At 40.6% G+C, this 13235-nt stretch overlaps 1 protein-coding gene across 1 annotated transcript; it reads right to left on the reverse strand.

The window, feature by feature from the left end:
* Window positions 1–182: 182 nt before the first annotated feature.
* LOC118118960 (lutropin-choriogonadotropic hormone receptor) lies at window positions 183–10896 on the reverse strand. The gene is made up of 11 exons (XM_035172546.2): window positions 10652–10896; window positions 10309–10380; window positions 7550–7624; window positions 7229–7303; window positions 6066–6140; window positions 5702–5779; window positions 5445–5513; window positions 4951–5025; window positions 3470–3658; window positions 3246–3299; window positions 183–2821 (listed from the first exon to the last, which is right to left on the reverse strand). Exons 1-11 carry the CDS (start codon window positions 10831–10833, stop codon window positions 1669–1671), a joined length of 2097 nt encoding a protein of 698 aa, XP_035028437.1. The 5' UTR covers window positions 10834–10896; the 3' UTR covers window positions 183–1668.
* Window positions 10897–13235: the final 2339 nt, after the last annotated feature.

Below are 13235 nucleotides of genomic sequence, written 5' to 3' on the forward strand. Positions count from 1 at the left end.
GGAGTCGATAAGCTCTGTTCTTTCTGTTCAAAGCCGCTGTTCCCTCGTTGTCATATTAGTTTTTACAATTAGGTTTTTTTCTTTCCTACTGACAGATTGAAATCAAACAGATCCCTGTTCTCTGCTGTATATGAAGTTGCAAGAAAAGACAGAATTCATGAATGCCAGCATGAACACTGAAATTTATTCAAATTCTTGACAAGAGTTTTGGTACCAAAACGTCACTCACGGCTTGAAACAAACTTGGAGGTGGTTTGAGAACTCCAACAACAACTCAACCAACACAACTAGAATGGCACTGCGAGAGGTCAAACCTCCAACAAGGCCCGACAGTTATATAAACATATTTAAATGCAGTGGAGCCGGATTACACACATTCATAAATACAGATCCAATATCAGTCCCCTATACATGCCTGTCTTTTTTTCACCCATTAAGACCCATGAATTATTCTTTGAAACTGAAAATGTTGAAATAACACACTATCTCCAAATGTTAAAGAAAGTGGAACATTTCTGGATCTGCCCCCTGGATCTACACCAATATTTAATAAGGTCTTATTTGTGGGAATCTGTGCTGTAGTTTTGCGTAAACCTGCCAACAAACAAAAGCACATAATTCTTGGAACGTACTTTTTGCTATTGCTATGTCGAGTTCACAAAAATGATATATGTAAACTATCAACCACAAAGGGGAACTAGAAGGACACTTGGAGAACACGTCCCTGTGCCAAGGCTAACACCCTATCTCGTAATTATACAGACAGTGGGGAAAAAAAGGCCCTGTATCCGCCCCATTAAATGAATCTGCTCCAAAATGTAATGGTTTCTTCCTTGGCCCATACACCAGCCTTCCACCAAGGTTCAGTAGTTTTTATGTAAATCTGCGACCAGACAGACAAACGGCAATGAAAACATAATTAGTGTGTAAGTCTCTGAAAGGAAGTGTGCAGAGAAATGGAGGTCTAGCATGTGAATCACTATACTTTTATCCTGACAGCTGTTTTCTGTTGAACACAGTTAACTTTTTATTCAAATGTTATTTTACAAATCGAGGACATTTTAAACAGCAGTATTATTTCTCATAAACCAGGCCACACGTTTAACTGAGTTCCTGTGGGTCCTCTGGCTTGTCTCTTGAGTCCAACAGTCCAATAGATGGCAGTAAAACTCATCTGTAATGAGCTAAAAACACTGACTCACATTTGATCACATTCACGTCATTGCATTCATTCAAACTTAGAACTGAATCTTTAATAATAAATAAACTTTCCACTTCTTGATCTTTAATAGAACTAAATCTCTTGTAATACCGTACTAAAGTGCAGTTGGATGTAACTTCATCTCACTACATGACCAGACATGTGATTTTTGGATAGCTGTACAAATGAGCTGGCCTGTGTGATTAGTTCCCCATTCCTGTGCTTTCCCTATTCTCCATCTGCTGCTTTGCACATCACCTGTGGAAGTGGAGGCGGCAGCACTTGTTATCTTCAATTTGTGGTCTGTTGGTCCCGACTGATGAAAATCTCATCGTAAACATAGCCAATGTGACGCCTTCCACATACAAGACTAACAATCTGACCTAAATTTTGAAGAAATGCTACATTTTTCACGAGACAGCTGGTGCTGCCTTGAAGTTCAAAACAAAATTCTCTTATTTTGATGGTCATGTGGTTCCCTTGTCTAGAAAGCCACCCTTCATCTTGATGTGATAGGCATAGAAGCTATCGGAGTGAGGTTTTCTGTTGGACGTCTTTTCGGTACAGGTGAGGTTTGAGGCCAGAGTCTGTGACCTGTAGAAGTCGGCGCTGGCCTCGCAGCAGAAGCAGCGACTCAGCAGCCGGCGCATGTCCTTCCTGAACGCCCGAGTGAAGATGGTGTATAAGAAAGGGTTGCAGAGGGAGTTGATGGGGTAAAAAAGGATGAGCAGGATCTTTGAGTTAGAGACGGTAATGAGCGGCATGCGTAGGGCTGCAGAGATGGCGAAGAATGAGATTGGCGCCATACAAACAAAGTCAGTGAAAATGAGCACAGCCATGCGTTTGGCGATCTTGGTGTCTCCGTGACGAGTAGACGACTGCTCTGGGTTGTGAACGCTCAGGTAAATGCAAATGTAACAGTAGCAGACCACGATGAAAGCGACAACGTTGAGGATGAGCACAGCCACCACGTAGACCTGCGAGCCCGGCGTGTCGATGTCCATGGGCAGACAGATGCTCACTTTGCTGTAACTGCTGACCCCCACTAGAGGGAGCAGGGCAACCAGCAGAGAGAAACCCCAACCTACCCCCATCATGGCCGTCACATGGTGCATCCGCAGCCTCTTGTTGACATGCATGGCATTGATGATGGTGTGCCAGCGCTCAATGCTAATCACAGTCAGTGTATACACTGATAACTCACCGGCAAACACTATCAGAAATCCCGCTATGCCACACCCAGGCCCCAACTGCCAGTCGGTGGCGTGGTTGTAGTACTCGTGACGGGAGTAGTCATCCATGAAGGCGATGAGCATCAGGTAGAGCCCCATGCACAGATCGGCAAAAGCCAGGTTGCACATGAGAAACCTGGAGATGGTTAGCTTTCGGTGGCTGATGAGCAGAATAACTAGAACAGCCAGGTTTCCGGTTACAGCAAAAAAAGAGATTATCCAGGTGAGGCAGCGCAGGAAGGGAAAGCCCAGCAGGTCCTCACAAGGGTTGAAGGCGTCTGGCTTCGGGGTGCACTTGATGATAGGGTTTTTAAGACAATCAAACTCCAGGTCATGATACTGGAAGTTGATGTCGTCAAGAGGATTCACGCCATCCGAGTCGGGCTTTCTAAAGGATACACAGATGTTGAGTTTACCATTACCATCAATTGATCAAGGCAAAGCATGTGCTTTGTTTTTTTAGATTTACCAATTATATTCTTACATTTTTTTTTTTCCTTCACTAAGAAGCTATTGGTAACAATCGTAACAATATGTTAAAGAAATGGCATAAAGAGTAATGTTATTTAATAGTGATTTAAGTTAGTTACAGCTCTTGGTTCTAAAATAGAGTGGCTAGAATATATAGTCGTTTTAGTTCATAATTTAGCAGATTGCTGATTTCACTCCATTTGCGTGTTTTTCAAATTCTTTGTCAACTGTTAGTAATCAATGGCTTAAGGAGCTGCATCACTTCAAGCTTTGAGGAGGATGTTGTTAAAGGGAGATATAAAATTCCCCTCCCCGACTTGGAACTTACTAATGCAACTTACGTTTCTGTTTTGATTAGATCACAAAATGTTGTAAAGTTCTTCAAGGCACTTTCCCTTCAATAAAAATAAAAGAAGGAAAGGATTAGACATGATCAAATGCAAATAAAGTCAACTGCAAATGACCAGACTATTGATGATCTATATTCATTTGATAGAGCTTTAGTATTTTTTTTACGCAGACGTGAATGGATTTGTTGCAGCTCTGGGGGCGGTTTGTCTGTTACCTTTCTTTCCGACGCCATGTTTGGAAGGCACAGCAGTGGCTGGGATACGTGAACTCAGCCTCTATCAGTTCAGACAGGCTATCCAGCGGAGGGAGGCTCTTCATAGCAAAGGTAGAGCCGGCTTTCAGGAACCCCACTTGCCTTAACCCTTTAGCCGGGAGGGAACTCAGAGCTGTGGAGGAAACATCCCTGAATCACACACGTAGAAATATATTTCAGTGACGATTAGTACAGTTTCTACCTGACTGTGACTGTAAACATGCATGGAGATAGTAATTACTATGACATTTATTCAGGAGTGAATTCATTTTATCCAAAGCAAAAATAATAAATAGCCTCCAATGTTCCCTTATTTGATTTGATACTTGTAACCTGACATTACCCAGAAGTACCACACTGCCCCCACAGAAGCAGAAGGAAGGCCATTGACATTTCCTGTATGTCAGTGAGTACCACAAACACTAATTCATAACCAAGATAATATGAAATTTCATATCTACAAAATGGGGTAGCCCACAATCAAGAGACCTTGCCGAGCTGCATGCTCCTCAGTTCTAATCAGTATTCAGCAGTCCTGGCTGCCTTATTGGTTGTTTACACAGACACGCTGTCGTTACCCTGGTGTTTCTAGAATGAAATGATAAACACTGTTATGAATATTCTTGCTTAACTGACCCTGTTCAAATATGATCTCCTCAATTCTGTTGATTTAAAGATAGACTGTATATTGTCCTCTGTCACATTTAGGTTCTCACACTTGTAACTATGCATTAAAACGTAACACATTACTGAATAAACGATACTTAAACTCAAATTTCCCGTCCAAGTTCTTTTCTGTACATTATCGTACGGCACAGAAATTGCTTAAAATACCAACAAATTTATAAAAATTCAGATGTGGGCTATTTTATTTAACAACCATTTAACTTCCGATACTGTACTTTTTCACACATTCCAACATATTCCGAGCGACGTTGACATTCATTGACATTCATCTAGTCACATTGTCAGTGTAAGTCTATATATTTTACTCTGCTTTTATCTCTGTTTTCCTCTTCACCCAATTCTGAGAAAATATCCGGCTCTTAAGCTGCCAAATGCTTCACTAAGTTCATTAGCTACATGCTAACTTTGTCGCTGAGACATTTGTTTGCGACAAAATGTCCGTCTGCCATTGCTGAAAGTGACTCAGTGGGAAAACAAAACAGTAACTTTGTTAGCCATAAAACCAAAATAATGAGCTTAAAGACGCTTCAAAGCTTTTAAGTAGAACTGAGGCAAACTGCAAGATTCGGACCATTCACTGTGGGTTTGTTACTATGAAAGACCACTTTCATGCACAAGTAGTCATGCAGACCTCTGTTAATATGAAAATAAAGATTATGGCAGCTGTAAATAAACAACATAGTTCAGCCACCGCTGATTTTTAAGCCTATTGTTATGACTGTCGGGTTTTATCAACTTGAATTGCTGTTACTTACAGAGAAGTCGGACCTGTGGCTCCTTCGAAGGCATCTTCTTGGATGTAACTGAGATACCTGTTGTCTCTCAAAATCCTACAAAAGACATAAAAAATACATTACACACTTCTAACTGTAGCTTTGCAGTTAACATGCAATATGATAGAAAATGTAAAATGACACGATAATGGCCAACAGCGCCCCAAACCATTTTTCATCTACTTTTAGTTTTCTCAATGTGACACTGAGGAAGATGAGCTTTATTTTTAGACTGCACGGTGCCTGCACATATCTCGTCCCCATCAACATTCAGCAGCACGGAGGCAAAAAAAACAACAGGGCATCCAATCTTTGTTTAGTCTTATGTAATGTTTGTTTACTGGTACATTGCGTTTTTTATGATTAAGAAAAGGAGAGCCCTAAACATGAATAACATACTTAACAGCAACATACTGTATCGACTGGTGTAGTATCTGGTTACTGGATGAGGGAAAAATCTTAATACAAATACTTACAATGTGTTGAGCTTGGTTCCATTGAATGCATGAGAATTAATTTCCTTGAAGCCATTTCTAGCCAGGTTCCTGCCAAGGACACAATGTTCTTCATTTTAGTTTGTTGTCAGAAGCATCTATCACCAAGGTCAGAGAACTGAACATTCAATTACAAAAGCATATACATTTTTTTTTTTTTAAACATTCTTAACCACCAATTGTTGCTCTCAGCTCTGATAATATAGTAGCAAAAAAAAGAATTTGGCTCCTGTACACACATGTCAAGATACTCGTCTGTGAAACCCTGGAAGGAGTTGGCCGGAATGAAGTCGATCCTCATGTTGTCTGCCATTTCTCTGCACACAGAAGAGATAACATCCACCATTCAAATAATCAGTTAGACAAAATGATGTACATGCACACATAAAAACAAAAAGGCTGATGAACTGTGACGCAGTTGGAGGATTTGTTGCAGGGTTGGTGGTATCGTGACATTGATAGATAAAACTGAAACTGGCCTCAGAGTGAGCCACTTGGATTCCGCTTGAGGGGAAGAACATGATAAACGTGCAGTCTTGCAACATGCGGAAAAGACTAATCCAATTGAGAAACATGTTTTTTTTTTTTAATGGGATTACTTACAGAATAATATTAGGCACCAAGGACGAGATGGTTGTAAAATCCGGGAAGTTTGTCATCCCTGTGTTAGAGATGCTCCTGTGAAGAAAAGCAGCAGAGACGGATGAGACATTTCAGGAGCCAGTTCTGGAAAACAATTCAGTTTAAATGTTTATCTTATCATGTTGCTCTTTTATATCTGTCACCCGGTAACTTGTAGATATTCATTTAAAAGTATCTCCATAGTACCTTTTTTTTTTCATAGGACAAAGATTTTACTAGGGAAGATCTAGTATGTAATCTGCCACAATAAAATGACTGAAAAGTAAAGATGTAGGAATCATGCTCGAAATAGTGTTGAACAGCTACAGCACAGAGAAAGGAAAACAATAACGAGTCAAAATTCATGTAACAGAGGCTGAGACATCCTGACTTTTAGTTCCTAATATAGATCAAGCTTCAAAACTCCAACCGTTCCCATAATGGAACTTGTTCATTGGAGCTCCCCAGCCAGTTGGATGCCCTCTCGTTACAAACTCCGTGCTCCCAGTTATATAGTTATATATTCCAAATTGCATAATTTTGTTTGTGATGTTTACAAGAGTTGCTAATAGAATATATTATTTTCAGTATGACCTTGTAGGCTAAGTTATTCATACAGTGCTGTTTACATGGCAGCATTTTATTCAGACCGTTTTCTTAATCAGGTAAATGTCAAATAGTACAAGTGTCCGGTTGTCTCTGGCTGAAGTGACCTTTAACCTTAACATCCAGTTAGCCTCCGTTTAGTTTCCCACAAAAAACGTATGCTTTTCATCACTTTCTTCCATACCAGTTCAGTAAATCATTCAAACTTATATGTGAGCCAAACACACGGACAGTAATCTAGCAATTCAATTTAGCAGTTCATTTTATGTAAAACTATAAAATCTTCATTGTTGATAAACCAGGTATGATGAACACAAAGGTTTCTGACTTCACTCTGCACCGTAGGCCGTTAATAAAAAGCTCTGGAGCGGTAACGCAGGTCAAGTGAACAGAACATACCAAACAGGAAGGTTCTGAACAGAATCTGACCTAGTTTCATATAAATTCACATTTCAATAGATTCTACCAACAATAAACCCACCGGCGGCTCAGTGGGGTTTCAATAGGTGAATACTAATAATAATGTAAAAAGCACTTACAAGTATTCCAGTTTGGGCAGGTCAGTGAAGGCCCCTTTTTCAATAGACCTCAGACTGATGATGTTCTGCACGAAACTGCAGGATCAAAAATGAAGGGGAAAAATACAAGTGAAGTCAGTTGCTGTCAAAAAAAAAAAAACGAACCCATGCGTCCATCAGCTGCTCTGAAAGTCGGGGATTAAACACGCCGCCTTGTAATTGGGAGACGACACTTAAACGAAATGCAACACACGCACACACACACACGGCAGCTGTTCAAATTAATAATTGCTTTCATGGCGTTTTGAATGTGACGTGTGGTGGAAGGTAGGTGTCGCTTACATTTGTGCCAGGCTGTGGAGGGAGAGGAAGGCATGTCGCTGGATCTGCGTGATGCAGTCGCTCTGGGAAATCTCACTGTGACAACAAAGAAATGGCTCCACGTCAGTCAACAGATGAACACATGACTCTTGAATTCTCTCAGATCCAGGCGGCAAATGTGGATTTTTGGTGAAGCGAGTATGAAGAGCGACACCAGTGCATGTTACGTATTCATTCCCACATTTACTTTTTCATATACTGTCTTTGAGAAATGGGACAGAGTTGATTGATCCTGGGATACAAACCGTTAGGGACATTTTAAAATACAATTCATACTTCTAGGCCACAACACACACACACTCTCTCACACACACACACACAGTAGCTCCACTTCATGTCTGGAAAAGCTCCATACATACATCAAGGATGCATCTGGGCCAAGAAGACTAAGTGAAGATGTTTAAAAAGGAGGACTAAACAAAGACGAGTGGAGACAAACAAAGTCAACAAGAGTTCTTGGTTCGTCCTTGAACACTTTGTTTTCTGATGGCTGACTCTCCTGTTTCCGAGTCGCTCTCTCCATCTTCTTTTTACGTAATCACAGATTCTGCCTCCCTCACTCTGCTGTAATCAGCCGACACTTTAGGGTCGACGCCGCTCTGCCTCCATTTCAAACTGAGAAACAATTAAAGGACTCCATCTGTAGAGTACTGCATGTGTATATATATATTTTCTTATCTCTTATCCCCTCCTCTGATTGCACTGTCCTGTGTCATAATTAGCACTTAGAGCTCATGAAAAGCTTTTTTTCACACAATCATCTGGAGGACGCTGACGCACCACATGCAGCTACTCGTGTCATTCTACCTTGACACAGGTTCTACATGGCTACTCTGTTCTGGGATGGAAAAAAAAGGAGGGGATCTGAAACTTTTAAACTTGAACTTGTGTTTTAGCTTTTACTTTTAGAGACAAAATGTGGACATGATGAACCTCTCGCATGAAAATGCTGAAGATCAGGCCTCTCCACTGTGTGAATCCACAGATGGAGCCCGGCTGGTTACTGTCAGGTCTCACCTTGTAACGAGGGTGACTGAGCTCCGGCTTCTTTTAAATCTCTTCTTACAACTTTTACAAATGACTGACTTTGGCTCTGATTTACACTGACCAATCATATTTATTTAATTATGTAATTCAATCCATTTTATTCTCATTGTTCATTGCAAAGTACACACTGCTAACTTTATAAATAAAGTTTAGTTTTTTTAATTTGTGCACTAACTAATCTGCTCATCAAACTGTGATGCATTAAATGACTGGTGAAACCTATTCGAGGTAATGTTATGGCTTTAGCTGCAAACAATGAATATGAAACATGTTTGGTCTGGTCGCCATTTGAACCAAGGAACAGATGATTCCATTTATTTATGTGATGATATTTCTATCTGATGGACAGTTTGGAGTTTTTACTGATACACAGCGCCGTGTTGTGTGTGCTCTTCTGTCATCTGCTTATGAAACGAGATCTTGAAGCCCGTCCAGCTCGTAGCTTATGTAAGTGGCCTTCACTGTTTCACAGCTGTGGGATATTATACTTTACATCTCTCTGCTTTTTCAGACGATTATTTTAACAAAGAATAGGAACATATACAGGTAATTCACTTTTATTGCTGAATCATAATGGCCTTACTGGCATACATAACAGTCACGTCTAAATTCCTGACGACTAAATGGGACAAGTACCCAAAGGCTAATAATAGAGACTTAAGTGTACTGCTGGTGTCATTTCAGGTTAATGACACCAGCGTGTGTTAACATGGTTTTTTTCTTCCCTTATAAAGAAAGTACCAGAAAAAAAGACGTCCAACTGAAGTGCAATTAACAGTCATAAGAAAATGTCAAGGTACAAGCATTTAATAAATGAATGAGTCTTAATTATTATTAACTTGGCCCTGACGATATATATATATATATATTCAGAATTGTGTTTTGTGTTTTAAATAAATATCACATTGTTAGACATTTTGTATTCGCTTTATTTTTATTTTCAAGACTTATTTCTGAAAAGTAGACCACACAGTTCTCGCTAGGGATTTTCATTGTTAATATTATAATCAAATAACTCAACTCAAGTTAATTCATTTTGACAACGATGTGATTTTTTTCCAGCATTCTACCACCACAGCGTACTACTTTAGTGTTTTGTTTTATAATTTAAAACATGACCCATATTATTGAGCCATTCCAGGCTTCTGATGACTATAGCTGGACACCCTCCTGCTTTATTTCTTAACTGTAATATGCACCCACATATTTATGAATATTTTCAAAACTTGAATGCTGTAGTTTTTTGGGGGGAACATAGACATTATGAATTTTCAAGTTTTTTTGTAATTGCCCTACACGTGACACTTCCACTGGATTTGCAGACTCAATGTTGATAATACATCTGTAGAGGTTTATTAAACAATACATCTGAGTTTCACGTGCAAATTCTGTCATGTTGAGTTAATTGAGTTAGTAGGGTGAATGCAAAACAAGATTTTAGTTATTTGCTGAAGTTTGAATAGTCATCACTCTCCTTTGCTTGAATTGTTTTTTAGCAAAATGAGAAATAATCATGAAAAATCAACTAGTATAAGGTATCTTGTGAAGTTGTTTAAGTAATAACTGAAACAATAATACAAATCAATCAATCAGTCGAAAATACAACTTCAATTCACCTCCTGTACTATTGTTCACCCTTAACACATGCATAGGAAGCACTGCAGGAGACTTACATCACCGTGATGTTGATCAGCTCCTTGAAGGCGTGAGTGGGGACTTGTTTCAAGGGCAGATGCCTGAACCTCCTGTAACAACCAGAAAATAAAGTTGTAAACTCCACATTTACATGCTATAAATAAAAGGAGCAAAATGCACCATCAGCTCCTCCTCGAGCAGCTGTTACATTTATGACGAATCATATCATAAAAACGAAACAACAAGCAACTTAATAAGACAGAAGTCGGGAATAATATGTCCCAGAGGAAAAGAAGAGCAAAGTGGAAGTGGAGCTGAAGGGCGGCGATGCGTTCAGGGGCGCATCTACAGGAGGACTGAGGTAAAGTTGGTGTTACTCACAGTGGAGGCGCGGATCCGGAGGATGTCCGTCGGGAGGCCAGCTGAGAGTCCCTGCTGCACTGGAAAGTGTCCGGGCTGCAGCGGCAGATGCTCGGACACCTGTAAGCCCCGCAGGAGCGCACATCCAGGAGCCAGCACAGCGCCGCCAGGAGCCCGTAGAGGCGCACCGCCCGGAGACGCATGAAAGACACCGGCACTGCTGACTTCAGAAAATACCCTAATAAAGTAGAATGGATATAATAGTTGAAACTCTACAGTTGGAGTGGAGCTGACATGTTGTAAAAACTAAATATGACTCTGATCTCTTATGTTTGCTGCACTGTCTGAGGAGCCCGTGCTGCCTTCAGGTGCCGCAGTAATTGCGCATACCAGTCTGCTGTGCGTGTGGAGAGAGGAGCTGACAAAGTGAGACCCGGGCGGGATCTCCTCCGACAGCCGAGCCGACGAGACGTGACGCTCAGGGGGTGGAGATCCCGGGAGGCTCCGGTGTTAAAGGTGGTGTGGTGAAGCCACCCTGTCAATCATTCCACTGTGTCATACATCAGCTCTGCAGGGAGGAGGCTCACTTTGCTGTGCATTTCTAATGTGGATGAACAGGCCCAAGAATGGATAGATAGATACTGCAGCATATGTTAGTCCAATTGTTTAATATTAAAAATGAAGTTATTTATTCACATAGAAATGACCACGTTTTGAATGACACAGAGAGAGAAAGAGTGAAGTTCAGATACAAAGGTCCCTACAGAGTATAGGGGTTTAAAAAAACATAGACGGAAAAAAAGTTAAAGTTAGAGTTAGTAAAAAGTTAAAAAGTCTTTCTCTTTCATAGATACTGGACTAAGTTAGATTATCATATGGCTAAAATCTTAATTAAGTAATCCACACAATCAAATGGTTGGAGTATTTGAAAAAAAAAATCTGGAATTATTATTACAGAGATTTTCTTTTTATTTAAAAACTTTTATTTTATAAACTCTCTGATGAATGAGGTCTATTGATGCACAGTTGATGAGGTTTCAGGTGTTTGCAGGTATATATATAAATGTCCCATGTTTACTGACCATTTTCCATCGCATACTGTGCAGTTTATAGATTGAAGGATATGATCTCCCTACAATGTAACCCAGCCATTGGTTTCTCATAATCCTATAATGATTGACATCTATCTAGATTTAAATGTAGATAGCCCTATATAACATTGGAATCAATGGAAACCAATGGATTTCTGGGACAGTAACAAAAAAACAACAACTACGTAATTTGGAAAAGAGAGCAAAGTAGTTTTCAAATTGGAAACATCACCTGCAGCGGACGGATGGGACGACGAGACACAAGACTTTCACAGGAGATCACCGCTGTTTATGTTGTTGGACAAATTGTAATTCACCTGATGCAAACACATTTGGAAAAAGGATCACAAAAGTAAATGTGCACTTGAGTGCAGCACATCGCTCTTTCAGTGAGGGTGTAAATAGGCCTGAAAGGAAACAACACTACCTTTTTTAAAAGGATGTGTAAAAGACCAGCTAAAGGGGAAAAAGCTTTGATGATGTACCATTAAAAATGACAGAAATCCAGCCTGATGTTAGAGAACATTAGAAATCAGGCTGCAACTGTACTTTCATTTGTAGCCTAAAATACAAAAAAGAAAAATGTTTGATATCTACTTGCTAACAGTAGGTTTTCTCCTCTTGAAATCTGTGCAGCAGCAGTGAGTCTTTGGAAATTAATGTTACAGCCAAGAAAGGGGTGGTACAGTGGGGCGGTGGTTAGCGCTGCACGTCTGTTCGAATCCCTGTTCAGCCTCAGTCTTCCTTTGTGGAGTTTGTGTGTTGTCTCTCTTGTGTGTTTGGGATTTTTCAGGACACTCCGGCTCCCTCTGATGGTCCAGACTCATGCAGTTTGGGGTTACGTTAATTGGAGACGCTAGATTGACTGTAGGCGTGAAATGGTTGTTTGTGTCTGTGCTACGCTGGCGACCTGTACAGGGTGTACATCTCCTCTCGCCTAATGCCAGCTGGGATTGGCTCCAGGCTCCCCCCATCACCCTCAGAGGATAAGAGGTGTAGATAATGGATGGATGGATGGATGGAGAACCAGGCATCACATCCCCATTTAATGATATTCATCGATGAAGATGACTCTTGGTCAGGATGCTTCTGTTTGTTGTTCCACTGTTAAACCCCTTTTCATTGAGTGGCTTGTCAACCTGGATAAAAAAACAAAAAAACAAGCTTAAATACGACAACAACATAAATCAAACACGGCCTCTTTGCTATTACACGCACACGCACACTTTACATCACAACCTCACAACACTTAACACCACAAGAGACATCACAACAACGAGTCGTGATCCCGTTTACACTGGTTTGTCAAAGGAAACGCTCCTTGTCACCGAATCTCCTCTGCTGTCAGTGACCCCGACCTCATTTATACAACTCTCTTATCCCGCTCCTCCACCCTGCCACTGTGACCCGTGTCAACAGAGCAGCAACACCTTCCCGTGACTGCTGTCGAGGACCACACACACACACACACACACACACACAGTTCCCTGGAGAGGTTACTGCCCAGTACTGTT

The sequence above is a fragment of the Hippoglossus stenolepis genome, chromosome 12 (assembly GCF_022539355.2).
Source record: "Hippoglossus stenolepis isolate QCI-W04-F060 chromosome 12, HSTE1.2, whole genome shotgun sequence".
NCBI lineage: Eukaryota > Metazoa > Chordata > Actinopteri > Pleuronectiformes > Pleuronectidae > Hippoglossus > Hippoglossus stenolepis.